Genomic DNA, 26,061 nt, shown 5'->3' on the forward strand with positions numbered 1-26,061 from the left:
GTTTTGGTTTACACCAATTTATTACACATCGTGACCAAGTACAAAATACAGCTGAACTATGCAGTTTATTACAGACCATCATCCGTCCTTGGGCTAGCTAAAGTGTAGTCAAGAACAGGCTTAAAAATACACAAAAATAAGGGTTCAGTATACTTGTGAGAGGAACCAAATCTAGTTCAATAAAAAATAATCCTCCGCCCAAAAATCTAAAACAGCCTTACAAAACATTACAATGTACACTTAGAAAGAACTTTTTTTTTTGTTGTTTAAATCCCCAAAGCACTTGAAGGCAAACGACTGTGACGAGAGGCACAAGTTAAAAAAAGCCTTAAATAAAGTCAAGCTCGAGGTTTCTCATCGCTACGACAAAATCATATGGGGGCGGGGGGGGGTCAACCAAACACAAAGCTTCTGTGGATCAAAGCAGAAGATTTCATATAAATAGAGATTTCTCTTGTGACAGTTTAACAGGTTTACTCGGGTGCACGTCACCACAAGTAGAAACTGAATCTCACACATTGAACAATCGAGATTGGAAACCGATTTTTCACACACACACACACACACACACACATCAGTCTAATCAATTACACGTCTGGTACAGTTTGAGGAGAGAGATTAGGCAAAGACCGAAGGCCACAGAGCACACACACTTTCTACATCATATAAAGATATATATATATATTTATATATAATTTATCGTTATGGACAAATTCCCCCAATCACAAACTGTATTTTTTTTTCTTCTATCTAATCCAAACGGAGTATAAGACTTTATTCGAGTAACAGCATGAGGTTTAAGTATCGGCGTCTGGGGGGTGGCTGCGGGGGTGGGGGGTTGCGCCGATTCAGATGCAAACCACGTCCTTTTCCTTGGATCAGGGTTTTGGTTTTACAGGCCCAGAGCTTCATCTTCCCTTTGAAATGTACGACCAGTTGTTAGCAGGACAATCCGACCTGATTCCAGTTTAACATCCCATCAACGTTAAGATTCTGATCTGGATTCGTTCCCGACTCGGTGGCGATGGAGTGAAACCAGCGCAGGTCGGCACACATCAGTCCCTGGATCATGAATTCCGGTTCCGGGAGGACTTATTTACATGGGACACACAAACAGTGGCTACATCTTTTCTTTTTTTAATACTTGCCTCGTGTCATCTGAGCCGAACGGAGCACAGCATAGAAATCTATTGAGGTAAACAAACTATCAGTGTACACAGCCCAGGTAACAGACTGTTCCCTGCCTGACGGACTGAGCTGGTGGGATGGACTGAGGGAAAAGGTCCTTTGGGTCATTAGGTTGCAGGTTCCTGATTCTATTCTCTCTTTTTTTCTTCCGTGTGAGGCAACGGGGAGCACACGCCGACACCCGACCAACGTTCAGGGTGCTTCGAACGTCTGAGGTTCGGAGACGATACATTCATACTGCGGTAGAGGCACAGCTGAGGGACAGATGGAAAGCATCTGCACTGGTGCTTTCAAAGTTGGCGATCTAAGGCACTCAAATGACACTATGGCACAGCTAGTTTGAAATTTGAGAGAGAGGAACAAAAAGAGTCACATAAACACCACACACCAGCACTCGAAGATACACATCCAATAGAAAGGTACTGCACAAAGTCATTCACAGTTGCAACAAAAAACAAAAAGGAAACAGAATCCGACCTGTGTTAACGTCCCCGTGAGGAAAGAAAAGACGAGAGCCTCCTGGGACAAAGATCACCAACTTTACAAACTAGTGAGGAGGGGGGGGGGGCTGACATTGCTACTCTCTATGTACACTGCACACAACGACTACAGAGGGATGCGTTGTGCTCGGCTAGAAAAAAGCCACTTGTGTCCCGTAAGGCCTCAGAAGGCCCCTCCAGGGTCACACCTCTTAGAGCCGGTGATGCTGGGCCTCGTGGCTTCCTGTCCGGACTGGACTCACATCTCCTGCAGAGGGTGGCTCATGTCGATCCTCTCCCTCTTGACAGCCGGCTCAGTAGGTCCTCTGGAGGTGTCGGCGTCGCTCCCCAGGTCGCTCATCTCGTCAGAGAAGGAGGCGTCTAGAGGGAGGGAGGGAGGGAGGGAGGGATGTGTTACAGGAGAAATCATTAGCTACGGTAAAACCAGATAACGTGGGGCAGGAACTAGAGAACACATGTGGAGCTAAAAGTTTAAAGCTACAATATAAGAACTTTTCTCCACAATATTTAAGTCTGTAAAATGAGCAAAGTCTGGTTGTGTGTGGAAGAGCAACTCTGATCAATCTTAAAATCTTATTCTGAGGGACAGACTAACACTTTGCTGGTCATCTCATCTGACCTGATGCCAACCTTGTTTGTATAATGTGGTAAAGAGTTGTAGATTGTAAATACTAAAATAAAAAAAAGCACTATGAAAAAGCAGCTTACCTTTCTCCAGGAGTGAAGGCATCATGGAGGTCAGGTCACTGAACTGTAATCACAGAGATGATTGGTCAACAAAACCATATTCAAGGTCTTTTTGATTTCAGTGTTTTGAGCAGTTTCAGAGTTCGTCTCTTACCTCGCCCATGACCGCGATGGGAGTTTCTCCGGTGGCCTGAGCCACTCGATGCTCCACCAGGTAGAACATGTACTCGTCATACAGGAGACGGATCAGGTGGAAGGAGCCGAAACTGGCTGCACTCCGCAGAGTAAGGTCTCGGATCACCATGGAGCTAAGGGACGGACAGAGAGAGAGAGAGAATCACAGATAAGACGTAGGATCTCCTGTCGTACGGCGCTTACTTAAAAATCTGAGCAGTGAAGGAAACTGAAGAATGTGATCCAGTATTTGCGTTACCTGTAGAAAGACCATTTGAGCAGGAACTGCCGAGCAGCTTTGGGGAAGCTGGGGCTGCCCTGGTGCGGCTTCAGGACCTGAGTGACCACGTTGTCGAGCCAGGTCGCCCACTGATCCAGGGAGCTCTGCTGCTGCAGGGTGACTTTGAAGTCCTGCTCCAGACGCTGAACCACGCTCTCGTCACACTGACACACCCACGACGCCTGTTCCTGTGGGACCCAACAGAACACGAGTGCACACGTTCAGCGAAAGAGAACAGCACAAAGTGGGAGTGTCGACAAACACGTGACAGTGAGACATGACGATTTGACCTGAGATAAAGGGTCAGACAAGTTTACCTGGACGTTAGCGAAGTCCACCCTGTTGAGGTCAGACAGCATCTGGTTGATCTGGGAGGTGTTCTGCAGGACGGCCCGAGCTGCCTGGGCCAAGTGGTTCAAACTGGTGTAACGTCTCAGAGTCTGAGCGAAGGCACTGACCACGGCCACCTGAGGAGCAGAGAGCACACACTCGTGTTGTCATATCACTCAGGTCAGACACTTCATTCAAACATCTAAGGATCACCTGCTCTTCAGGCCCAGGCTGAAGATAAGCTATAGATTTAAAAGTCTGAAGACATATGATAACTGTTCAGTTGAGCACAATCTAACAGACAGAGGATCAGTTGTTCTCGTTACCTTGGTGCGGATGATCTCCTGAGGGAAGCTGGTCATGGCGTTGGTCAGCCAGCCCTCCAGACTCTTGGCGAAGTTACGAATGGCCTGAGTGAGAGTGCCTGAAGAAGCAAAACGCTCTGGATCACAAACTGAATTTACTGCATCGCTTGAAGCTAAAGTCAAATTCATATCCTTCAAGTTCTGTCAAAGAATTCACTTTGAAATCTCTTGAGCCTAAAGGTCGACGAAATGAGGAAGATACAGGAACAATCACTTCCTGCTTGGTTTGTGTTACTTCATTGGTTTGTATTTCTTTGAGTGAGATCATCACAGCTCATTTCAGGAGCGTTGAGACCAAAGACAACACACATGGAGTCCAGGGTTTTAAAAAAGAGCTGAGAGTCAAAAAAATCAATGGATTGATCTGGAGGAAGGAGTTTGGATAATTGACGAAAATTTGCCTTAAATCAACAAGTTGTTTTCTCGATAGTCTTTGATATTAAGGTTTTTGGAGTTGGGAATGTTTTTAGTATAAAACCTTAAAAACGTAGACTATAGGAAACTGTACTGAACACTTTTCTCCATTTTCTGATATTTAAGAGAACAAACCATCAAATATAAAGCTGGCTGATACTAAAAATGATCGGCTGAAAATGCAGCGTCTTAAGAAAATAAAGATAAGCACTTACTGGGAACAGGACGCAGGACGTCAGGGATCAGGATCTCCACGAGAGCCTGGTAGAGGATGTGATCACAGCTTCTCATCCATAGTCTGATCGGTTCATATTTACACAGAGACACCAGCTTGTCTCTGGGGATCACACCTTCTGGGTCCTCGTCACTACACACAACACAACAACAACACAAGCCGTGAATAAAACAATTCATCCAGACTCAGCAGAAAGGTGAGTGTGTGTGGCTGCGGAGAATCGAGGTGAATTTGTTCCAAGAAAACACTTTTCTGATCTGACCTGTTGGTGAGGCTTGTGTTTCCGTCACTAGATGGCGCTGTTGAATACCAAAAGGTCTGCCAGAGTTTCTCTATGTAGTGGAACTGGAGGTTCATCACCACGTCCAGAGTAGCCTGCAGGAGGGAGGGAGGGAGGGAGGGAGGGAACAGGGGGGAGGGAGTTGAAGAGGAGGAGGAGGGGGGGGACAAAACATACAGAGTTGAACCATGGCAACCAGACACACAACAAAGTTTGTGCAGGCAGCCTCTCGCTCACTCTGGGCCCTCCTGGTTAGACAATGAGCCAGCTTAAACACAGCTCCCCACACATTAATCATCAGGAGGTTCCTGAACACCACGTTTCGGCTTCGGCTGCAACTTGATCTGCACAAGTTGGTTTCACTCTTCTTCTCTTTTTTTTTCAAAGGAAACTTGATTGTCTTTATAAGGCAGATTAGTCTTGTAGGTTTACTCATGCATGCGCCTCATTCTAGCGGCGAGGTGCTGACCAGATCTAACCCACGTGACTTCCTCTTTCCTGTTCATATGTATGAGGCCCTTTGAAAAGCAGAGTACACTGCGAGAGCACAAAGGAAGCGGAGGCGAGCCAGGGTTTTTCAACAATTACACAGTTAGGGGCTTTAACTGTTGGAGAAAGAGCCGCCACCTGTTTAAAAAAAAAAAAAAGTCCGGGCAGATAAATCCTCAAAACTTGACGTGCAGATATGAAAAAGGAAAACACCAGAGAGCAGCCCTGCAGAAGTTTGTGAGCTCTTCTAGATGACGCAGAGGTCAAACTCATTGTGTTGACGCCTCAGTTTATCTCCACACTGAGAGTTAGTGTTAGAACATGATTTACACTGTGCCCCGGAGATTCTGGTCTCTCTCTCTATCTCTATCTCTATCTGGCAGGATGGGCACTTGCCGCTGGATCCTGTTACAACAGCAGCGTCGAGGCTTCGATCACATGATGTGTGTGTTTTTTTTTTGCTTCCTCTCCAGCTGTCGCCATGGCAACCTTGTTTACGGTTGCCCCCAGCAACAGGTCAAACACAGAGAACTCCAAAACAAAAAGGAGAATTCCCCGTATACCCTCTAAACAAGAGCGTTTTACCCCCACAGTGTTTCACCGCGCAGGAAAAACAGCGTGCCTTTAAAAAAAAGAGAGAAAGAAAGAAAGAAAGAAAGAAAGAGAGAAAGAAAGTGTGGGGGAGAAATAACACGTGCTCACTTGCACCATCATCTGCAGAGAAGCGCCTGCAGTAGAAACTCCTAAATCTTGACGGGCAAATACAGTTTGATTTATCACTTTCATACTTTGATTAAACACTTAATTATTTGTGCTTAAACATTAATTAACCGTGCAGCGTATTAAATATATTCCACTGTTGTTATGACCTTAATAAATACCGGCCCAACTGTGGATACAAATCTATTTACAGCCTCAATCAAAAGAAACTCTTAAAACTGGATGAAAGTAAAGAAAGAGAGAAATGGTTTCTTTGCCCGCAGCTTTGAGACGCCCTCGATGAAAGTGCCGGCTAACGCGTTAACAGGTCACCGCTGGCTCCCAGAAAAAAGTGAGATGCATAATCATTAAACACGCGGAGGCAACGAGAGCTGTGAGAGTGACAGAAATACGCCGGCACACAAAGACAGGAGCCCATGTGCCTGTCCGCAGACAAGGCAACACAAAGGCCCAAGGGGAGGCCACCACAAAGACACCAAGATGTCCACCCAGTGCGCTGAAAGGTTAATTGGCATGTCTTGAAAGCAGCACAGAGATGAAAAGACGGCTGGAACAAAGGGAGCGTGGTGAGGCTGGACAAGAGGAGGGCAGGGATAATATGATAAAGCCGGAGCTTCACCGCCACCACCACCTTATAGCCCCCCCCCACCTGGCTGTAAAAACCCCGAAAATGTCGTTATGTAATAATTCTGTTTAGATCTTTATTCATACGTTCATGTCTTCTTTGGATGGCTGATGACTGCAGTTTGTTTTCATTGTGACTCCTGTTGCAGCTTGTGTATCTGCCCTGAGGCTACATTCTATATTTTTCCTATTGTAAAGGAATCCCACGCAAACAGGGAGGTGTTGATTTATTGCTCGATACTTTTTTTTTACGTTTCTCAAACCTGTCAGTCTTTAAAAATTGGTTTGCACATATGTGGTTGGATTTTCTAAAACAACTAGTTACCTCCACGGGGGAAGGGGGGGGGGGGGGGGGTCTGTCTCATGGTAAGCAGGGTGACTCACCAACTACTGGACGGTTTAACACGTCACCCGGTGAAAGGTTCAGGAGGGAGATCTAGGAAATTAATTTTTTACTCTCAGCAGCATATTAGTGGACATTTTTGGCTTCAGTGAGGATTTATGTGGCAGCAGGAGAGTGTATGTGGGATTGACTCATAATAAACTACACTGCCAATGATCACGGTGATGGAGAAACACGTCTGCCTGAGTAATGGTGTGGTTCACTGACGGGCTTTATTATGGTTTCTGGACAACGTCGGGAGATTTATGACACAGAGGAATAAACTTTAATAGGCTTTGGATCCACAGAAAAAATACTTATTCATCGTATAAATACGCTGTTGGCTTAGTTATTTTTCATGGGATTTGTTGACAATAATCAAACTATAAAAAATGAATCTCTGTCTTTCTTTTTCTCCTTTTAATCTGTTCCACCACCGACTGACGGACTTCAAACTTGGCGGGTGTGTTGCTGATGAGCAGTTGTTGAGACAATGGTCGCACACACACACACACACACACAGAGATTCCTTCATTCACTCATAAACCCTAAATGGCGCTGGCTGTTGCCATGGTAACCATGTTTAAGACACAACCCTCCGATGATGTCACTGGAGGTCAGGCTCCAGCTCGACGGGCGCTCGGCTGGTGATAGAAAACTTCTGACTATTTTGACTCGCAGCTAGCGACTCGGTATGAGAAAGATTTCCATCAGCAGCTCAAGCGTTCAAGATGAGATAATTAAGAGTTTATCTCAAAGCACAATTCATTAGCAGAGCCATTAGTAATTAATTAGTGCAGAAATAGCATCTTCATTGTTCCCATGTCCCTAATTCCCCCCACTTCAAGCTACAGACAGTTATGATTAAAACAATCATATAACACTGTCAAAATCTAGGTCAAAATGTGAGTTATATTTTTCTACATTTAGTTGATTTTGCTCACTTACACTTACTGAATTTAAATACTCCTCCAGTAAATAGTAACATATCATTGTGACCTCAACTGGAACAATATACAGACAAAAATAGAAATATTCTATATTTTCTTGTCATATGTTTATATATCAGGGGGCCATCTTCTTCAGTTCACCTCCAACCAGGACATTAGGTCTTTATTGCCTGTCAGTCTCCCTGTCAGCAGAAACTACTGAAATAATTTTCATGAAATTGTGTGGAAGGGGGGGTCGTGACCCGAAGAAGAACCCATCAAATATTTGGAGCAGATGCCGAAATAGAGCAAAATAGGGATGCACCTTCTCGTTCTCCCTGTCATGGAGGTAATGTCAGTCAGTCAGCAGTAGGGTTCCTGCATCAGATACATGCAGCCATGTTTTCATTCTCTCCACCATTGACTGTGAGTGGCTGAACAGGAGCAACAGGCACGAGGGCAGGAAGACGTGATGAGGTCTGTTTGCACATTTGAATGTGAGGACCTACGAAACTACTAAATCTCAATAGTGGTTCAAACAGAAGAGTAGCACTGGGATATGACTCACCTCACAGTGGTCTCTGTAGAGCGTCTGCAGCTTCTTGATATCATTCAAGTTCATGCGCTCAGGCAGAGGCTGGGTGCCCAAGTCGGGGGTGGGAAACGGAGGCAAGGTGTGGGATGTATCTACATAAACCCAAAGAATTTAGACAGGTGTCACTCACTCATACAGAGGTGTGTGTTTACACACAACACACACAAATATACACACAAGCACATGCTAATCTGCTTAGAAACCATATAAAAGTTGTATAAACATATCTTATTGTATGTAAACATTGTTGTTTGCTCTAAATGAAGCTAAAATGCAGTCGTATTGATTCTACCTTAATGAAGAAAAATATCGTAAGACATAGAATGAAAATCAGAACATACAGGTGGTGAATTTTAAAGCTCTAGTTCCTTACCGATGTACTGCTGGTGATGTTGGCTCTGAGCAGCCACCGACTGCTCTGGAGTGCTGCTACAGTTCTGAGAGCTCCCACACAGGCTGTCAGACATCCCATCCACCTTCTGCAGGGGCTTAAACCTGAGGAGAGAGCAGAGAGCAGGACATGCACATAAGTTAGCTGAGTTCTGAAGGAGAGAGAAAGCAGGAATATGGAAAGTAGGACTGAGAAAGGTAAAAATGTCAGATTGTAGGGAGAGAGCTCTGACCTCTGTTTCTGGTGGACAGGCTGCTGCCTCATGGCCATGTACTGGGTGTCCTCCTGCAGCCGGTTGAGTGGTGAGTCTGGCTTCACCCTGATGCCATAGTAATGATACTTAGAGTTGCCTCTGGCCGAGGAGAGAGTGAGAGAAAAAAACTGAAACAGTGAGGAGAAGTCTTGCCATCAGTGTAATCACTATCATTATCCTCTTCCATCAGCAGGTCTCCGATGCCTATAAGCATCATCATACTCATCACATCTATAATGGTAACTTGATTACTATTATCAGCCTCTTCAATATTGGCAACAGCCTCTTCCTGTCTGTACCTGGTGCCGAGGCGGCGGGTCCTCAGGCCCATGAAGACCGAGCGGATGAGTTTGCCGAAGGAGGCCGCGTTGACCGGATCCAGTTTCTGTTCCTGACAGTGCCGCAGGTAGTGGTTGTACAGGGAGCACCGGGGCAGACTGACTCCCTCCGCCGTCTCATAGTTGTCCAGGAGCCACTGCAGCTAAAAATACACAGAGGAAGCAACCGTCGCACAATCAGTGAGCCAAACAGACAAACTCTGTGAAAGTCCCCATGTGTGTTATTGGAAGGGAGCAGTGCATCTTACTATAAATTCAAAAAGCAGATCGCACACAAACACACAAATAACCTAACGTATTTTAGAAAGTGAAACACCAGATAAACCATTACACTCCTGCTAAGCTCAGGCACGACTGAAGCAGTGTAAGGAGCGGCTGATTGAGTGAACACTCAAACATCTGGAGATCTATTTACTCTATCAAACAAACCTCTAAGACAGTCAGTTACTGAGGAGAACACAGTCATAGCTCTGTCTGTCACGAACTAATCAAAACAATTTACATGAAGAGCTCATTTAGCCAATTTACTAATCAGTTTCAAAGCAAATACTGTTCAAATGATGTTGACATTGGGAGGTGATGGCTGAGGTTAGGAGCTGGAAGTTAAGGAAAGCAGCTAAACCACAAATGTGCCCCATGGGAGTGAAGGCAGAAGGATAGAAAAACTATTAGAATCAAATTTGAATGTCATTAGACTTGAGTGACGGCCTCCCAAGAGAAAAGTTAGGCCCCATTCACACAGACACAAGTTCTTCCCACTCATCTCCATTCATTTGAAAAGCAGAAGCGTGCGCTGATGTGTCATCGTCTTCCGGGGTGCAGCATTGACTGATTGTAAGCAAGAATGCATGCAAGCTCATTCCCCCTTCTTTTTTCACTGTCTCGCAGCCACATGACACCAATGCAGAATGTGGGCTTACACTGTAAAAAGTATATGCAGGCATGCAAGTATTGGTGTATTTAAGCGGGAAAATAACACAATTTACTCAGCTATCCAAAGATACAAGGGGCATTCCTCAGGAAAACAAATGCAAGTTCGGCTCATTTGTGTCGGTGAGACAGTGCAGAGAAAGTAAAGCTAGCAGTGGGTTACTGTGTTCAGCTGAGCAGAACGGGAGAAGAACACACAGCCTTCAGGTTCAGCCTCCGATGTCTTTTTCTCTTTTTATCATTTTCTCTCATATCCTTCTCAAAGAAAGTTCCTTGTTGACTTACATGGCTGTTGAGCAGGCTGCTTTTGTGACTCGCAATTCCTTCAGACTTTTGGAGGTTTTCAATCGCCATTTCAAGCTAAAGAAAGAAGAAGCATGCAAAAAAATAGTGGATAAAGAAGGGAGAGGAGGCAAAAGAGTGAGAGGGACAGAAAAAGAGAAGGGGACAGAAATAAGCAGGGTATATGGAGGAAAAAAAAACATAACAAAAGGAAATAAGACTGTTAGCGAGCAGCCAGATCTCTGCATTTCCATTAAAAATCAGTCAGTGTTGCAGCCAAATCCATTATTGGCTGACAAAAGCATGCAAATCAAGGGTCTTATAGGGTTAAGCTGCTCAGTGAAGGGTTGCAGTCAGACACTCTAATGTATGCAAATAGGAACCACAAACAGGGGCACAGGTCACTTCAAGCTCAGAGACAATAGGTCAACAATGCCCCTACAAGTGAAACACTGTCACAATGAGAAATACACTGGCATATTATTTCTGTCTTTGGACATCAAAAAAATGATAGAGTCCGACTGGTGCCAAGCAAAGTGAATGACAAAACCAGGGACGTTCTTTTGAGCTGCAGAAGGAAAATCAAGTTAAAAAGAAAAGATATGTGCTATTACAGCCAAACTGGAGACATAGAAGAAAAAGGGAAAAGAAGCAGGCGGCATTCCAAGCCTTAAGAAGGCTCCAGAGGGCTCTTGGCCAAATGGTAATGAGCCCCAGGGGTTGCTTTGTTTTGCAGGGCGCTCAAGTGCCTGTGAAAACCTCTGAAACAAGGCAGTGCTGAATTATTTAAGCCAGCGTCCTGATTCTACAAGCTCTCTGCCCTGTACTGCTCTGCTCTCTGTGTGCTACTGCAGAGCCAGGAGGCCCTGACTCTCTCTCCCTGCCTTTCAGGCTTGGTCTGGGAGCCTGCCCAGTCTGGACAAAGCCTCGGCAATTGGGACAGTTAGCACCAGCATGCACCTGATGACATCATACAGTATGGTAGTGAGGATCATCACTAGTTGAGGGAACAAAACTATAATTTCAATCATTCTGTGTTTGTTGGCTGTTAACCTCTGACTTGCAGGGTTTTTGGACATTGATATTTTTCTACTGTAAAATATGCTTTTGAGTTCCATTGGGTGAGTGTTACTCACCATAGCTGAGGAGGAGCGTGACGAGTGGGAAATGTGGTTGCGGCTTCCCTCCATGCTTCCTCCATGGATCAGGTAGGTGCTGCCACTGGAGATGATGTGGCTGCTGCCCACGTCCATGGCGATGCCCACCATGCCATGAGAGGGCACCCCACTGCTGGCAGAGGAGACCACCGTGGTGACGTGAGCTCCGCCGGCCTGCGAATCAAAGTAGGTTCCCCCGCTGCTCTGCCCGTAGAGCTGGGCGTCGGGGTTGTAGGAGTAGGCCGTTCGGCTAGGGAGTGGATTGTGTGATTAACATGCAGCTATGACTAAATATTATGCAAAGTGCGGTATAACACTTTAATATGAATTGAAATTCAGACATTTGTTTACTGGCTCATGTTGCACTTTGTTTCATGCATCATTGCTTTGCTGTGGTTTGAAAACATCACTTACATGGTTCCATTGGTGTAAACAGTGTCTCCACTTTCTCCTACATATTGAACCTGGGATGGGTAAACATGTTGCACCTGCTGCACCTACAGAGAAACAACACGAGTATTAAAGAGGCGGAGCTCACAGGTAACAGACCTGAGAATAAAGAAATATCTCACTTTAATTGACTGTTTGAACACTGTAAAGTTAAATATATTGTGAAGTTGTTTATATGAAGTGTCAACACTATGGTATTTAGACCTACCCAGGCATTTTGTGTAGTTTTTCTGTACCATATTAGTACATGACACCTTATATTGACAGAAGATAAACTTGTAATGATGGATTGAGACATTTATGAGGTTTGATCAAATACAAGCTTGATCTGACAAACATCACAACTGGAAATGGAAGATATAGTGAGGGGGGGAATGGAAAAAGCAAGTAATGCACTGTCCATCTGCTATTTGCTGATCATGTGGTATTATACAGAAAAATAAAGACTCACACCTAAGACCAGCTAATAGTAGACAGTAGTTTTCACCATTAGATGTTAGACATAACACAGATTTTGTCCTGGGATTTGGTTCAAGCCCCCAGGAACATTGCAGGGCTTCACAGCAAGGTCCCATTATACCCCGAGACCCAGAGAAGACTTTCTGACATACACATCATCATAATCATGTATGCAAGCAGTGGGCCAGGCTCAGCCAGAGAAAAGACAAACAGTGAGGGGGCAGAGCAAGCAGGAGAAGCATTTCACCTCTGGATGAGCAGATGTGCAGCCATGTTTTGGATCTTTATCACACGTTTAAGACAAACATGGTTTGGTTACTGTTTAGTTTGTTTACTTTATAACCAACGAGACACAAAGAGATGATCAAATATTTGGAAGTGATACAACTATAACCTGGTGGTTACACATAGGGTAGATTTTAGTTTTATTTCATATCACTGAAATTCATTTGATCATCTTTTATTTTATTGGTCACGAAAGTCAGAATAATGTTTGTTTTGAATCGTAAAAAAATCAAGGGATGCACAGATACGTTCACAGCACTGTATATGTATGTACAGCACTGTGTACCTGCTGAGGGACCTGTTGAACCCTGGGTACTGTAAGCTGCTGTACTTGTCCTCCCTTCTGAGCTGAGCCTGTGGCTTGAACCAGCACCCTCTGTGTGGATACAAGACATAGCTCAATTACATAGGTATGTATGCACAATCACACACACGTCACTGTAAACATGAAGTCAACACAACATCCACAAACATGTCAACAAACGCTCCCCCTTAAGACTTATTTTGGCGCTTAGAGATTTATGATTATTATGACATAAATAAATGGAAGCTACAACACTCAGTGTCAGACTGTGTTTTATATGGTTGATTAACAATTTTGAACTTTTTCTGTAGCCTCAAATAGACCATGAACAAACAGATGGCAAAGTGGAGGCAGCTTTATTTTTGATAAGTAACTTATGAAACCACCATTTAAAAATGTATTATTCATTGCAGGAGATGTATTAAACATTAAGCCACAAGTGTATTCATGAGAGATTCTGTTGTCAAGATATTATCACACTTATTTGATAATTTCAGGCACCACAGGAAAAGCACTAACACAGCAAGCAGGTTCTGGTTTGGTTTCCAAAATAACTATTATTTTAAACATCAATCCAATTTTGGGGAAAAAATTTAATGGAACAGTTTTGTCATCACAGACTTTCCCCATTCGTCCTGTCAGAGGTAGTGTCCTACCTGCTGTGAGGCCGGGACAGGCTGTACCACAGGAGCCTGGGCTGATGACGACGTGCGCAGCGCTGCCACGCTGGTCGTGGTGTCGGACCCTCCCTCGGAGCTCTGCATGCTGGGAAGCAAGGGAGAAGACAGAAATTTATAACAGACTGAAGAAATACTCGAGGTAACAATTCGAACTAAAAGGAAAGAATAAGAGACTTTCAGGCCTATTCACATGGACAGCCATAAAAAAAGTTAATGTGCTTCCACCTCACCCCTTCTTTCTTGGAGCCACTAGAGCATTCATTAGGCCTCAGGGGGTCTCTGGCTTTGCCAAGTCAAGCTGAGTCACCAAAGCTCGGAGACCCAGAGGCTGCCCACCTTTGGCCTTAATCAATGGCTAAATAAGCAGCACAACAGTATTACACAGGCTCTCTGTGCCGCCGACAGAACGGACCCAAGTTACAAAGTTACAGTACAGGAGTTCAAGTTACCAACAGGACTCAAGTGCTTCCTGGGGACCTAACCCACTGCTGCCACTGGTCTTTCCACTGGGTGACAATGTGCACAGCATAGCAAAGGGGAGCTAAAAATGGAGTAACACAAAGGCTCTCTTTAAAAAAAAAAAAAGGACAGAGGGGGAATGAGCGGGAGTAAGGCCGGGACACGAGAAGAATAGAGCAAGGGGGAGTGAGCAGATAAAAAACAACTTGTCCACTCTCTCAAAAAAGAAAAAGAAACGAAGGGAGAGGAAGATGAAAATGGCAGTGGGGCTCCGGCCTCTGCCAGGGTCCTGTTGATACCCAGCGTTTGTTCCTAACGAGAGCCATTCTCCGAGGCTCCAATAATCCAGCTGATATGAGGAAATTCCTCAATGCTTTGTAAACGTTTGTCGGTTGCCATGGTGAGGAATCCATGACGACCACCCCCAACTCAACCCCCCCCCCCACCCCCTCTTCACTCCACGACCCCCCCACCCCCACCCTCTTTATGAAGCTCTTGCTCAGGAACTTTCGAGTGCGACCGCAAAGAGGAGAGGGGGAGGAGGATTAGAATGAGGGAGAGGGAGCTACAGCACGGTTGGGGGGGGGGGGGGGGGGACGACTTGATGAGCAGTCTTTGGTTTCAGGCAGAAACGCACACAGAGCAGCAGAGTCTGAAAAGTCAGTCTGCAGACTGGAGCGGTGATCACTGGGAACACTCACTGCATGACACAACCTGCTCGAGACACACTTCATTAGGCTGGTCATAACACACCACATGCACTATGGTGTTATTATATGTTAGTGGAGGAGACCTGCGAGGTAGCCAGTTTGCAGTAATATGAAGACTGACTCTAACAGGTGCAGCTACACATGTCCAGTCTGACCCAAACTTCCTGATTGTGCTGCTCGATTAAACCGATAAAACACGTGATTTTTATCTTTCTTACATAAATATTTTTCCACATTGGCATGATCAAGGAAATCCACTGCCTCCAACCACTGCTCCCAAAGGCTCTTCCATTGCTAGCCATAAATTAAACTCGGACAGAGGGGACGTTAATGTGACCAAATCTAATATGTGAACGACAGAACAGCAGAAAAAAAACTGCTTTACAAGGAACAAAAACAAGAACAACATGAGTCAGAATCCAGGGAACTTTGCTGGTGATGGCGGAGAAGGGGAAATAAATTCAACCAAACCACAGTTCCAACCAAAATCTCATGCTCACACCAAGCTAGGAGTCACATCCGCTTTTGTGGAACATTTTCAAAGTATGATCATATGGGATTTAACACTGAATTATACACCTAAAATGTGGCCACTAAATACAACATAATGAAAGTATCACAGATTCAAACACAAAATCCACAACATCCAAAAGTAAAGTGTTCCCACAGGCAATAGTAAACTGTGAGGGCTCAATTTATTTAGTTTATTATAGCGGATGCATCGCACGACTACTTGTTGACTCTCGGGAGCAGCCTGGCAACTTTCACTCTTCAGCTCTGAATCAAACGTTAATTATAGAATCAGGCTTCCCATTGCAGCGCTCTATGGTGAGATGATCTAAACACAAAATAAAGAGAAATACAAACCCGGCCGTGAAAAGAACCAAAGAGAACACTTGTGATCTGAAAGGAATGAAACGCACCGGACCTCGAGCAGACTGACCTTGCTGAAAGATACACTACCTGAATCTTTTCATAGCCAACATGCAATTTAAAAGATTGAGTTTAACTGTCAACTGTGTGAGGTTTATGATATCAGCAGTAGTTTTTGGGCAAATCCAGAGTTTGGAGGAACCACTGGAAGCTTAAATAATAATCAGAGAGCACCTTTGACGGGAAAATAACAACGGATCTGGGTGTGCCTGGGCTGGCATTTTCCATGCACAGTGATTTGGCCACAGGCAGAAACAACTCTGCCCGCCTCACTGTGAGGTGTGGAGGAGGCCTATGATGAAATTCCTGATATTTGTCAATCTTCAAACACACGCACACAATGGTGTAATGAGCGACTCCCTGAGCAGCCCTATGTGCCCATCTGCTGTGTATTGGTTCAGGGCACAATTAGCACTAACATGTGAAAGCTCTCATAATCTATTACAAATGTTCTTCACATGTCTTTCTTGTATGTTATTTTAGTGCCAAAAGTCTATTATCAGAAAGACATTAACGAGGACCGTGCCATCTAAAAGCTTCTGCAATTATCAAGCATATTTGTAAAGCAAGGAATTTGTTCCAGGGTTGTCAGATGAGTTATAAATACACCCGCAAGATTTCCATCATTTATCTTTGGACTTGTCATTTTCACCAGAGGAAGTGACACTGGCCTGAGGTCTTCTCTGGGGCCGTTAAACAGTGGGTGGCATGGCAGGATGCAGAGGGATCAAGAAGCAGAGCCCTGACCTTCACGTTTTCATCCATTAAAGTTCAATTATGGCACTGGCTTTAGCACTGGATGAAGTGTGTCAAATCATTGCACTGGAAGCAGAGATCGAGGGTGGCTGCAGGCAGAGAAGAGTCTTTCTGCTTACACGGTCAAGGAAGGTTAAAAGACGTGGAAATTCCAAACCAGCGGCTCTGAAAAACACAAAGGTAAGACCACAGCAGGAGATACGGCACTCTGCTGCAAAGAATAAAAAAGCTTCTCCAGATGGGCGGCTGTTCAGCGCCAAACCTTTCTGCCTTAAACCCAGAGACAACTTCATACGTGAAAAGTCCCTTTTCCATGTCAGGGTCTGATCCTGGTTTCATTCAGACAGATCCCAGACGAGCTCTTAACAACATTACAAAAACAATCCCCTCCTTTCAAGAGAGTTACCTGAGTTTTTAAAAGCTACACAGAAACAAGGAAAAGACACTTTTAAAAGAAACCCCAAAGTGTCACTAATGCTACACTCTTTAATGTTAACAGTGCAGACCAGATTTAAACATCTGTCACTGACGGCTCTAACTTAAACACGGCTCAATCAGAGAAAAACACATACAGATGTTCAATTAAAAGCAGGAGCCCTCGGTCCTGGCTCGTGTTTGCACTGGCCCACATTGTTTGCAGAGCAACAACGGTTGCTAGTGGCAACACCGTCCACTCCCGTTTCCAGGAGCCTGTTGCTAGGCGACCAACAGAATACTTCCCAAACCAAACAATGCCAACCCCCCACCCCCCCCCCCCCCCCACCTGATCCCTCTATCTCACGCTAAGTAGAAACTTACAACAATAAATACTATGTGAGCTATTAATTTCAGACACCAGGAGACACAGAGTTGTTCCTGTGCTGCAGTAATAGGGAAAATGTACAGACTTTACTTCACTGGTTATAACCTAAAGGGACGGGATGAAGAGGCTCTGTTTCTGCGACTTCTTGGTGGTCAACAGAGGCAGGAATGTTTAAGTCATCAGGGTGACAACAATCTATTCTTCAGGGCTGCTTTATACTCATGCCACCCAAAAGCAACACTTTCCAACCCAAGCAGAGTCTTTCCCAAGTTTCCTCGGCAGATGAGACGGTGGAGGAGCTTGAAGAGAACACTTAATCAAAGTCACTGGAAGATTATGTAATAAATAAAGCAGGAAAAATACACTTGTTGCTTTTAAGGGACGTATCTGGAGGAAGGTTTTTTTTTAATACTATGCAGTTTTCCTGTGACACCTTCTATGTATCCACTGACTAAAGCAACAGGTCCACGATGAGGCTTTAACATGCGTTTTCTAATTCAAGAATTAATTCAGTCCATTATAGATGGACACAAAAATAATGAATCGTCGTTTGGGGTTTTGAAAAAAACAACAACTTGCTTTCCTTTGATATCATTTAAAGAAGCTATAAGATCACACAGGCACACGCGCTCACACAAAGAGTGGATTAAGATATGATGAGAGATTTCCACAACAGAGGCTGTTCTTCCAGCCCGTCTCATTAATTCATGGCTAATCCAATCAAAGCAGCTCTTGGGGTCTGCAGATGGCAGAGTAAGAGAGAGGAGGGGGGGAGAGAGAGGGGGAAGAAATTGGAGGCACCGACCACCGTCTCTGATCCAAGCACCCACCCCACCACCAGCATCCCCCCCACAGCTCACCTCCCCACCTCTGGTCATCAGCACAACCTGTCCACTCCGTCACCATGTGCACTGCAGGCCTGACAGCCTCAGAGAGAAAGATCAAACCGTTGCCATGGAGATTGTGTGTTCGCCCGTTGCTCTGCACTCGCAACACCCCCCCCCCCCCCCTACCTCTTCTAACCCTTTCCAGATTTCCACTAGCCCTCCTCCCATCCCTCATTCATCCTTAACATTTAACATCTACAAGAGATGAAGGGCGAGGGTCTGAAACTGCACATGTTGAGAAGTTAAAGTGGAAAACACAGAGAAGACAAACTGGGAACTGGAGGAGGTGGTCAGAACTGGGAAGGTAATCACTCTGTCCTCATACATGTGGGCGTCTCTCTGCCGTGAGTATTAATCTAATGTGTTTCAAGGCTGCCGAGCTAATGACATAAAGGAGATTCTTCAATCGAGTCACCTTCCCGCCTAAGGACACGGTGGAGATGCAGTCCTTACGTAGCCTCTGTGTGATTTCCCAGCATACTATTAATGTGTGTAACATTGCGTAATTCTTTACAATCATGTCTGCAGCGCATGTGGAAATTATAAAATAGATCTGAAGCACAAAATATGGGCCCTTATTAAAACTATTACATCACCAAACTTACTAACAAAACCAAAACCTGTCCACGGAGCAGCATGATGCTTTATTATTCTATTAATGATAATAATAAAGTTTATACTTCAGTTATTACAAACAAACATTTGCCAAAACATAATATTATCCTTAAGAGTATAAGAAGAGTCATGTGATATAAATGTGTTTTTAAGAGTGACTGAAACATTCAATGAAACCTGTCAACAGGTTATGGATCAGACAAACTAAAACTTAAATTGTGACCTGCTTGCTTGAGGTAAAGTAGCTTCCTCCTCACAGCATGAACGCATTAAATCAAATTGACTGACAACTTGGAGCAGATATGTACAGTATCCTGATTCTTCATTCAAGCCCAGACCTGCATCCTTTTCTGAGGAATCACACTCGTTCCACATGCAAAAGAAGAAAAATCACACAAATGTTATATATATCTGCCTTTTCTCTCTCTCTTTTCAACAGGTGTATTTCCAGCCTATGGAGTTTTATTTCCTATGAGCCACATTCTGCGATGACGACCTCAGAGGCCGGCCGAGCACGAGCTGCCCTGATCTTGACCGATGGATCTGAGATAAGCGCCTCGTTGGCCTGGAGGAGTCTGCCTTCTTGGTAGGCGTTCATTCCACACAGACACTGAAAGTCATCATCACACTGTACACTAGGTTTTCTCAGGAACCACTTGACACAAACAACGAGTCATCGGTTAATGCTTTAAATCTTATGACAGACCCAGGTGTCTGTTCTTGGTGTGATGAATACTGAACCACAGTGAACACTTGCCTGATCTCTGATTTAAGTACTTAATGTCTCTTACACACACAACCTGTGCAAGACATCTAGCATACGTTCAATCTGCCATTGACAATAAATATAAAGTATACTGTGTTTTTGAGACTCTGCAGGCCTATAACAGACTGAAGGGACTATATATCTCCTCTGGCCTCAGAACACCCCAGGATACTGCAGGAGGAGAAGGTTGCTGGGGAGACGTCAGGGCTCCCGGGCTTTAACCCACAATCATGGATAAATGGAACTTGCTGACTGCAGCTTGCACATATCAGTGTCATTACAAACAGTTGTTTTAACACAAATAAATCAACATTCATAGGTAATACACAATTAACAAAGCACATTACAGTCTTATGCTCAGGCATCGTTTTAGTCGACAGCCTGCAAACTACATCTACATTGAGAAACTGAGCAGTGTCTGATCCAACTTGCAGGCAAACCTCATCCATGGCACACCAGTTTAACATGTGGGATGGGTGCTGGACCAGTGATTCCTGTGTAAAAACATTACAGAGGCAGGGTCTGGATTTTACATCATCTTGTCTGTAGCCAGCAGTCAGATCCAAGGATGTGCTTTTAGTATTAAAAACGATGTCTTACATAATCCTAGATTATACAGTCATTGCAGAGCATTAACCATCTAATTACCTGAGAATCTACGGCCCTGTTCCAACCTGGTATTAACATTTGTCTCTAGAGCTGATCAGCTCAAACCTGGCATTAGAATGCGGCTCCATGTGTGTCACGATTGATCACCTGTGATCGGATCCCGCTTCCCTGCTCTATGCAAATGTTGCAAAATAATAAATTATGTTGTTATAGCAAGTCAGTTGATTTAGTTGTCAATGTGCGTGGGTGGCAATCAGTGTTTAAATTGAGGCAGTGGCCATAAATAAATCAATGTATGGAAACCATGTGTCAAAAATATTTCCCCTTCATTATGAAACTGAAGCAGGTCAGAGGATGTCAGCTGAGTAGGTGGCCATCCTGGGCCACATTGAAGGACCGCCACGGAATGTGGCCACATGCGTCCCAGACCACCTCAGATTACACTCGGAGGGTTCGGACCTCAAATGGGTCCTCCATATGTTTTGGGTGCGTTCACACCTGCACACGCACGCGCTGATAGGATCGCTCAAGATGGACGTCCCTACCAGGTCAGAGGAGGAGGCGGTTTGCTGCCAGATCCACTACCCAGGCTACAGTTTACACCATCGATCAGTCACTAATGGCTGACTGAACAATTCTGATATAATAATAATTATTCATTACAAAGCTACTTTTAAGTTACTTTTTCTTGGTCCTGGTAATTACTTTGCAGCAGGTTTACACTGACAGATCTCTTCTTTTAGGTCAAACAAACATCTCATAACTATCTATTCAAAAGAAGGGAAATCTAAAGGAGAGAATGGGGGGGGGGGGGGAGGCTGCTACTATCCCTGCCTTAAATAGTGAGGGAGGGGGGGGCTGATATTGTAATGCAAATGTCACTGCCTTGTCTGCTGTTTGTGGCAGGAAATTTAATTAGCAGTTGTGTAGCTATGATACAAACAGGTGGAATGCTAAGAATGCTACTGATGACACACGCACAGACAGCACAGACAGAACAGACAGACAGAAAAACATTTCATTTCACGAGTTTCAACTTGTTGCCATCGTGCATGGGCCAATCAGTGGCCACATTTTTCTTGGTGTGGGACAAGATTTGTTTCTTTGTATCCTAGCAGCGTCAGCCTACAATGATTTCCAAAATGTTTGGAGCTGGAAGACTTGAGGCGAGAGTCACGAGGACACTTAAACTGTTTTCCTTTCAGCGGATTCTTACAAAACTATTACGGCAGGCCACTTAAGAAGAAAAGCTATTATCAAATAAATTAAATATGAAGATTGCGAAACTCGACACGTTTCACATGTACAAATGGCACTATTAAATTCCACTTAACAAGCCCCACAAGGCGTTCGCTCAGTTCTGCTCTGCTCTGTGATTTCCTGACATGCTTTTGACTGGAGTTGGGGGATAACCCATTCAAATTGTGTTAATATCAGACAGTGACATTAGTACAAAAATACAAGCACAGCAGGAGGCATATGCAACTCTATGATTATGATCAACTGTAAACAGCAGACACAAAAGGTGATGGCGGCGACTGGGTCCGTGTCTATATCTGTTGCCGGCTATTGGATTGAGCACTTCTCCCCGGGGCAGCAGTCGGCCTCATCAAGATAAGCTAAATACAGCATGAGCGAGCAAACACACATACGTGAGCCCATTCGCCGAGCACACTCGTGTATACACACACACACAGACACACACTCTCACCACATACACACAGGACATGTGACCAAAAGCTGTGTCAGATCACCCGCTGCCCAAGAGACCACTGCAGCTGTCCTATTGGTAGCTGAACTGTACCACACACACACACAGGTCCATTAAACACTCAAAATGGCACACGCATAAGAGTGGACACTATATACAAGCATGCAGATACTTCCATAGATCGCATATAATAAAGCTAGAGGAGGTTATGCTTCAGAAAGGAGAACATTCATCTGTTAATCACAGACCAGTCTTTGCTGAAAAGGACCAAAGTATGACCACAACCAGGGGCTGCCGGCCATGCCAATAAAAAAACCAGCATGGTCACTGGAATTGTGGATAGCATATAAAATGTCACCTGAAGGGCTAAATAATGATATGACCTCAATTTTTTGGACGGATGTTACACCTAATCATTTTCTCTATCATGCAAGCCAGTAAGAAACATGTATTAATAACCCTCCAACCACCAGTTGCTTTGCACTGTAAGTCTCCTTCTCTGTGCACCTTTTCCTTTCTGACCTGCCCTCTTCAAGCCAGGGCTATGCACCCTTACCACAAAGAGGGAGATGAAAATAACCTGATTAAAAACACTGACTTTTAAAAAGAATAACATTTCTACCCCCCTGGCTCACTCCATCCCCTTTTCTTTCCATGACTTGGGCGTATTTGTATATCAGGTTGCCATGTAAACATAACAGTGTCATGCTCAAATTGGGGGGTGGGGTTGGTGGGGGTTACACACAAGATTTTCGCCGCAGTCATCTCTTTATTTTTTCTTTGTAGCTGCGGAGAGTTGTCCGACCAACCGCAAGTCAAGTTTCTCGGTCTCTGACACGTCAAAGCAAGTCAGGTTTTCTGTCCATGCACAAGGCCACAGAGGAGCAACAACCACGGGTGAAGTAAACATTTGTGAACATTGACCTTTAACGTTTACCGCCTACATATTAATTAATAATACCACACTCAGACCTACTTTTAGACTCTTTTTCACACAAAGAGGAAATAGATATGGGGCTGCATCAATAACACAACACCTTAAATGAATCATTTAAGCTTGATTTCTTATGAGGATGAATACTTTCAAATGTAAAATACACATTTGAAAGTTTATAGCTCAATTCATTAGTAGCGAGACGAGAGGGGGCGTTAATTAGAGAATTGTTTCATGCTGCAGAGATCCTTCCTGATGCTTCAACAGCGAACATCTCAAATGACCGAGCACCTGACAGCTGTCTCCGAAAAGATACTTCATTAGAATTAATGCATCTCGGGAGGGGAGGGAACCAAAAGTGCAAATAATCCCAGGAGAACAAGTGTGCAAAGAGATGGAGAGCAGGCAAAGCCACACTGTCAAACCAATGAAAGCAGGAACCTAAAAATCATGGCGAGATCTGGTGGGGGTTTGCTTTCCTTTGGTTTCTCACTATAGATGTTGCGTAGATTGATAAGAGCATCAAACTCTGCAGAGGTGAAACAGAACAAACCAACAGGTACAGCATCAGTTCCACTTGGGAGGAGCTAAATGACCTGTGATGAAAGAACACTAATGAATTCCCTGTGCTGTGTGTGACGTGCAGCTCTGTGTGTGGTATCTGATTCCTGCTTTTCACAGCTCGTCTCAAACACTTCAGCTCTCATCCAAGCACAAGTATAAAAAGAACCCTCACAGCACCACCTAGCTGCAGCACACCAAGTTATTAAAGTTGTTTTTTAATATTAAAGAACTTTGTAAAGTGCCTTGTGTGTTAAAAATCGGACAGTCCATGTTTTACAATGGGATCAACAGAGGTGAGGCACGTTTTGACAGATCAACACACTTCTGGGAGAGAGAGGCATCGGGTTTGATAACGTTAGTGTCGCAACGCGAGTTCACAGGTTCGATTTCGGGCTGTGCAACGTTTTCCCAAATCCCTTTTACTCCTTTTCACGAACAAGGTGTAAACGTGTGAACCACCACAACCGAGCGTGAAAGTGAAGTTGTCCTCCCCGAGGATCACTCCTGCCTGCAGCGGGCGTTTGTTGCCGTTTTCGAGCCCCACAACCACCGCTGCTAACACCAGCTAGCCTCCGTTTACCACCTGCTCCAGTGTGCGGTTCCCCGAGACAGAGACGACCGGGGACGAAGGGGGAGTTTGTCCAGTTACACACACGACAACACCGGGCTGCCTTTAACCACAACAACAACAACAACAACAAAAAACTCCACGAACCGAACTCACGCTCCGTCTCTAACGCAAGTTCTCGGTTAGCATTAGCCGTAGCTCGTTAGCCTCCGAGCGTCCACCTCAGCTGCTTGGGACCGAGGCGGAGGTGCGTCCACCCCCCGGTCTTGACGCCGAGCGCAGGGAACGGGGGACGCGGAGCAAAGTGAAGCAAAGCGGCAGAAGTGAAACAGATCACACGCCTCGGCGGGTGAACGTGAATTAAGGAGAAGAGCGGAGCGTTGTTGTCAACTTGTGGGGCGGACACGCTACAAACAAGGGGGGGGGGAGAAAGTTGTGTTGTGTGGAGAGAAGAGCCGCGGCTGTTAGCGACACGGGGCTCTTCTCTCTCTCTCCGCGCGAGCGCTGAGACCAACTCCGGCTGCAAAGACAATATTCACCTGGTGCTGAAAGGAGCGGTGTCTTCTTCCCGGTGTCTTCCCAGTGTCTTCCAGGTGTCTTCTTCCAGGTGTCCTCCTCCTCTTCTTCCTCTTCCTCTTCTTCTTCTTCTTCTTCTTCTTCTCGATGAGTGTTGCGCCCGTTGGCAAGTAACTGTCTCCACGGCTACAGTCACTATGGCGCGGCGGGGTCTCGAGGCAACTGTTGCTACCCTCCAATGGCGACGTCAGGGCGGGGGGGGGGGGGAGGAGGAGGAGCCGCCGCCGCAGGGGCCCCGCCCACTTCCGCCCAGCTGTGTGTGTGTGTGTGTGGGGGGCGGGATCCGTACCACCAGGAGGCGCTCTTAGCCTTGAAGTGGTGGTGTGGAAAAGCTTTTATTAGCTTGTAGTGTTATTTTTGTAAATGAATATTTAATTTTTGTGTTTCAATTTTTTCTATATTTATCGTTGCACAAACACTCCTCAGCAAATCCATTGTCATTATTATGTTATATAGGCGGTGGACTAGTGGCAGAAACTTGGACAATGGGCAGAGAAGGTCTCTGGTTCGTCTCTGGTTCGACTCAACGGAGAGACAACAAAAGACGAACCTGGATTGATCTGTCCAAAAATCCAAGAGGATTCTCCCTACCCTGTCTAGTGCCCCTGAGCAAGGCACCTTACTCCCCTAACATCTGCTCCCCGTGCGCCGTACATGGCTGCCCACTGCTCTGTGTGTCCTGCACCAGATGGGTCAAAAGCAGAGGTTAAATTTCCCTACCTGCATGAGTGTGTCTGTGCATGTCTGTGCATGTGTTTGAGACAAATAAATGCATCTTAATCTTAATGATTTGGTGCTTGAAATTAAACTGAATTAAATACCTACTTATTTTAGGTAATTTCGTATGTTGCCATGGATTTTTAGAAGCACTTTGTAACCTTGTTTAGATGAGTGCTATACAACCAAAGTTATTATACTATTATAGTAGTAGTAGTAGTAGTAGTAGTAGTAGTAGTAGTAGTAGTAGTAGTGGTAATAGCAGTAGTGGGAACTGTTTGTTTCATATTTTCTATATTTATAATTGCACAAACAATCCACAGCAAATCCATTGCATGTGAAAACCTGCTTGGCAATAAAACCCGATTTTTGAGAAGTTTTTATAGAAGTTATTTTACTTTTATGGTAGTAGTAGTAGTAATAGTAGTAATAGTAGTAGTGGGAATGGTTGGGTGTCTCTATAAATGTTACGTTAAAATGTTATGATTTGATGCTTAAAATTGCACTGAATTCAATATCTTTTTATTTTAATACATCATGGATATTGTGAAGCACTCTGTAACCTTGTTTAGATGAGTGCTATACAAATACAGTTATTATATAATTATAGTAGTAATAGTAGTAGTATGTCACTATATAAATGAATATTACATTTACTAAAACAGAATATGTACCATCATGAGCCCACTAACCTGTCAGGAGGCCCGAGGGACAAAAATATTTTGTCCTTCAT

The 26,061-nt window shown here is 44.6% G+C and overlaps 1 protein-coding gene across 3 annotated transcripts; it reads right to left on the reverse strand.

Moving 5' to 3' along the window:
• Position 1: 1 nt before the first annotated feature.
• Positions 2-24,787, reverse strand: rfx2 (regulatory factor X, 2 (influences HLA class II expression)). 3 transcript variants are annotated; one of them, XM_062395272.1, is made up of 18 exons: positions 24,575-24,787; positions 13,698-13,806; positions 13,024-13,113; positions 11,958-12,040; positions 11,523-11,793; positions 10,390-10,464; positions 9,136-9,317; positions 8,816-8,935; positions 8,566-8,687; positions 8,166-8,284; positions 4,436-4,548; positions 4,154-4,305; positions 3,486-3,583; positions 3,147-3,296; positions 2,809-3,017; positions 2,530-2,683; positions 2,397-2,439; positions 2-2,048 (listed from the first exon to the last, which is right to left on the reverse strand). In XM_062395272.1, exons 2-18 carry the CDS (start codon positions 13,803-13,805, stop codon positions 1,927-1,929), a joined length of 2,211 nt encoding a protein of 736 aa, XP_062251256.1. In that variant the 5' UTR covers position 13,806; positions 24,575-24,787; the 3' UTR covers positions 2-1,926. The 3 variants fall into 3 exon arrangements, with proteins under 3 accessions (XP_062251256.1, XP_062251258.1, XP_062251257.1); XM_062395274.1 differs by lacking the exon at positions 13,024-13,113; XM_062395273.1 differs by lacking the exon at positions 10,390-10,464.
• Between the last annotated feature and the right edge of the window lie 1,274 nt (positions 24,788-26,061).

Source organism: Platichthys flesus, chromosome 9, assembly GCF_949316205.1.
Source record: "Platichthys flesus chromosome 9, fPlaFle2.1, whole genome shotgun sequence".
NCBI lineage: Eukaryota > Metazoa > Chordata > Actinopteri > Pleuronectiformes > Pleuronectidae > Platichthys > Platichthys flesus.

What these genes read in the sequence shown, in the direction of transcription:
- rfx2 (XM_062395272.1), bottom strand. Translation starts at nt 13,805, where the DNA reads ATGCAGAGCTCCGAGGGAGGGTCCGACACCACGACCAGCGTGGCAGCG. An exon ending in AACACAAGCCTCACCAACAG is followed by an intron (nt 4,306 to 4,435) that starts GTCAGATCAGAA and finishes TGTTGTGTGTAG; the next exon opens with TGACGAGGACCCAGAAGGTG. An exon ending in AGGAGATCATCCGCACCAAG is followed by an intron (nt 3,297 to 3,485) that starts GTAACGAGAACA and finishes TCTGCTCCTCAG; the next exon opens with GTGGCCGTGGTCAGTGCCTT.